Consider the following 1716-nt stretch of genomic DNA (forward strand, 5'->3'; position numbering starts at 1 on the left):
AGGTTCCTCCATCAGAGACGATGGAGGTTCCTCCATCAGAGACGATGAAGGTTCCTCCATCAGAGACGATGGAGGTTCCTCCATCAGAGACGATGAAGGTTCCTCCATCAGAGACGATGAAGGTTCCTCCATCAGAGACGATGGAGGTTCCTCCATCAGAGACGATGAAGGTTCCTCCATCAGAGACGATGGAGGTTCCTCCATCGGAGACATGAGAGACGATAAAGGTTCCTCCATCGGAGGGACGAGAGTGACGATGGAGGAACCTCCATCGGAGGGACGATGGAGGTTCCTCCATCCATACACCTCAGAACTCTTCAGAACCGGGCTTCACCTGGAGCTTTGTACTGAGGCTTGGTCTTCTCCTGGTCTTCTTCTGGTGGTTCCAGCTCACAGGTGTGTCCGTAGTGGGGGGGTCTGCAGGAGCAGAAGAACCCCCCCACCCTGTTAGTGCAGTTCCCTCCATGGAGGCAGGGGTTGGGGAGACACTGGTTCCCGTCTCCTTACCCAGAACAGACAGAGAACATCAAAGATGGACTGTAATGAGGAGTGAAGCGGGCCTGGATCAGAACTTACCGTGGTACTGGGTCCAGAAGGAGATCTGCAGACAAACAAACTGGGCTTAGATTCCCCGTTTCTCCTGAAAAATCTCTGACCTTCCTCCATCCCTGGACCTACCGTCTTAGCTTCGTCCTCAAAGACCTCCCGCGCCTCCTCGTAGTTGCAGCGCTCCTCATAGCACTCCCTCTCCAGGTTCCCCTGCAGGATCTCCTCCAGGAGGAAGGCGTTGGCCCGTTTGGGGCGCAGGAACACGGTGCTGGCCACTGGAGGCCTGCGGAACACTGCAGAGAACCAGAAGGTTAGAGAACCTCCAGTTTGATCCATAAATCCTCAGATGGTCCAACAGGCGCTGAGTCACAGTAGTTGGTCTGTGAACCAGCCTCGGTCAGAGGTGGAGCTCCTACCTTCACCTTGACTGAACGCCTGGAGGAACCTTCCCAGGAGGCAGACGGCGAGCAGACACCCAGACATGATGTTCACCGCCATTACGATGACGGAGCCGCTCACGTTCCACAGCAGAGACCCTGGAGCTCAGCCCGACCCGGCAGATGATGGTCCACGCTGTGACTCAGTCATGTTCCGCTAACATCTGATGAGGAAAACATGAAGAACGTCTTTCTGTCCACACCTGGAAAAAACGCTTGAAATGGGTCAGAATGGTTCTGTTCCTGCGCTGGACTCTGGTCCCTGAAATCACACTAAACAAGCAGCAGAAACGTCCCGCCGTGTTTATTCCAGGCAAACATCCCAGGAATGATTGACTGGATGGGATTCCGAGCAGATGGAGGAGGGGCAGGACCCTGAGGTCCAGGATCAAAAACTGGACCTAGAACATCTCAGCTGATAGAACCAGACACTGATCTGAACTGGGATTAAAAGGCTTTTAAAACAAGGAATATGTTGTAGTTAATCTACCAGTTTTAGTCCGTGAGGCAGACACCCTGTCTACTTTTAAGGCTAGGCTTAAAACTTTCCTTTTTGATAAAGATTCTAGTTAGAGTGGCTCAGGTTATCCTGATCTATCTCTATAGTTCTGCTGCTATAGGCTTAGACTGCTGGAGGACATAGGGACCCCTTTTTCATCATTCTGCTTCATTCTAAGGAAAATGTATTTGTATAGCACAATTCAGTACAAAGACAATGCAAAGTGCTTCA

The 1716-nt window shown here is 51.7% G+C and overlaps 1 protein-coding gene across 1 annotated transcript in view; it reads right to left on the reverse strand.

Moving 5' to 3' along the window:
- Positions 1-1128, reverse strand: part of LOC107099176 (vitamin K-dependent protein Z-like) — a 9492-nt gene extending 8364 nt beyond the window's left edge. Inside the window, exons 1-4 of the mRNA XM_015397197.1 lie at positions 966-1128; positions 679-842; positions 577-601; positions 335-499 (exon numbers count right to left, since the gene is read on the reverse strand). Coding sequence (XP_015252683.1) covers positions 335-499; positions 577-601; positions 679-842; positions 966-1047 — 436 coding nt within the window. The 5' untranslated portion in view covers positions 1048-1128. The remainder of the gene's footprint in view (positions 1-334; positions 500-576; positions 602-678; positions 843-965) is intronic.
- Positions 1129-1716: the final 588 nt, after the last annotated feature.

Source organism: Cyprinodon variegatus, unplaced genomic scaffold, assembly GCF_000732505.1.
Source record: "Cyprinodon variegatus isolate N-32 unplaced genomic scaffold, C_variegatus-1.0 Scaffold844, whole genome shotgun sequence".
NCBI classification, from domain to species: domain Eukaryota; kingdom Metazoa; phylum Chordata; class Actinopteri; order Cyprinodontiformes; family Cyprinodontidae; genus Cyprinodon; species Cyprinodon variegatus.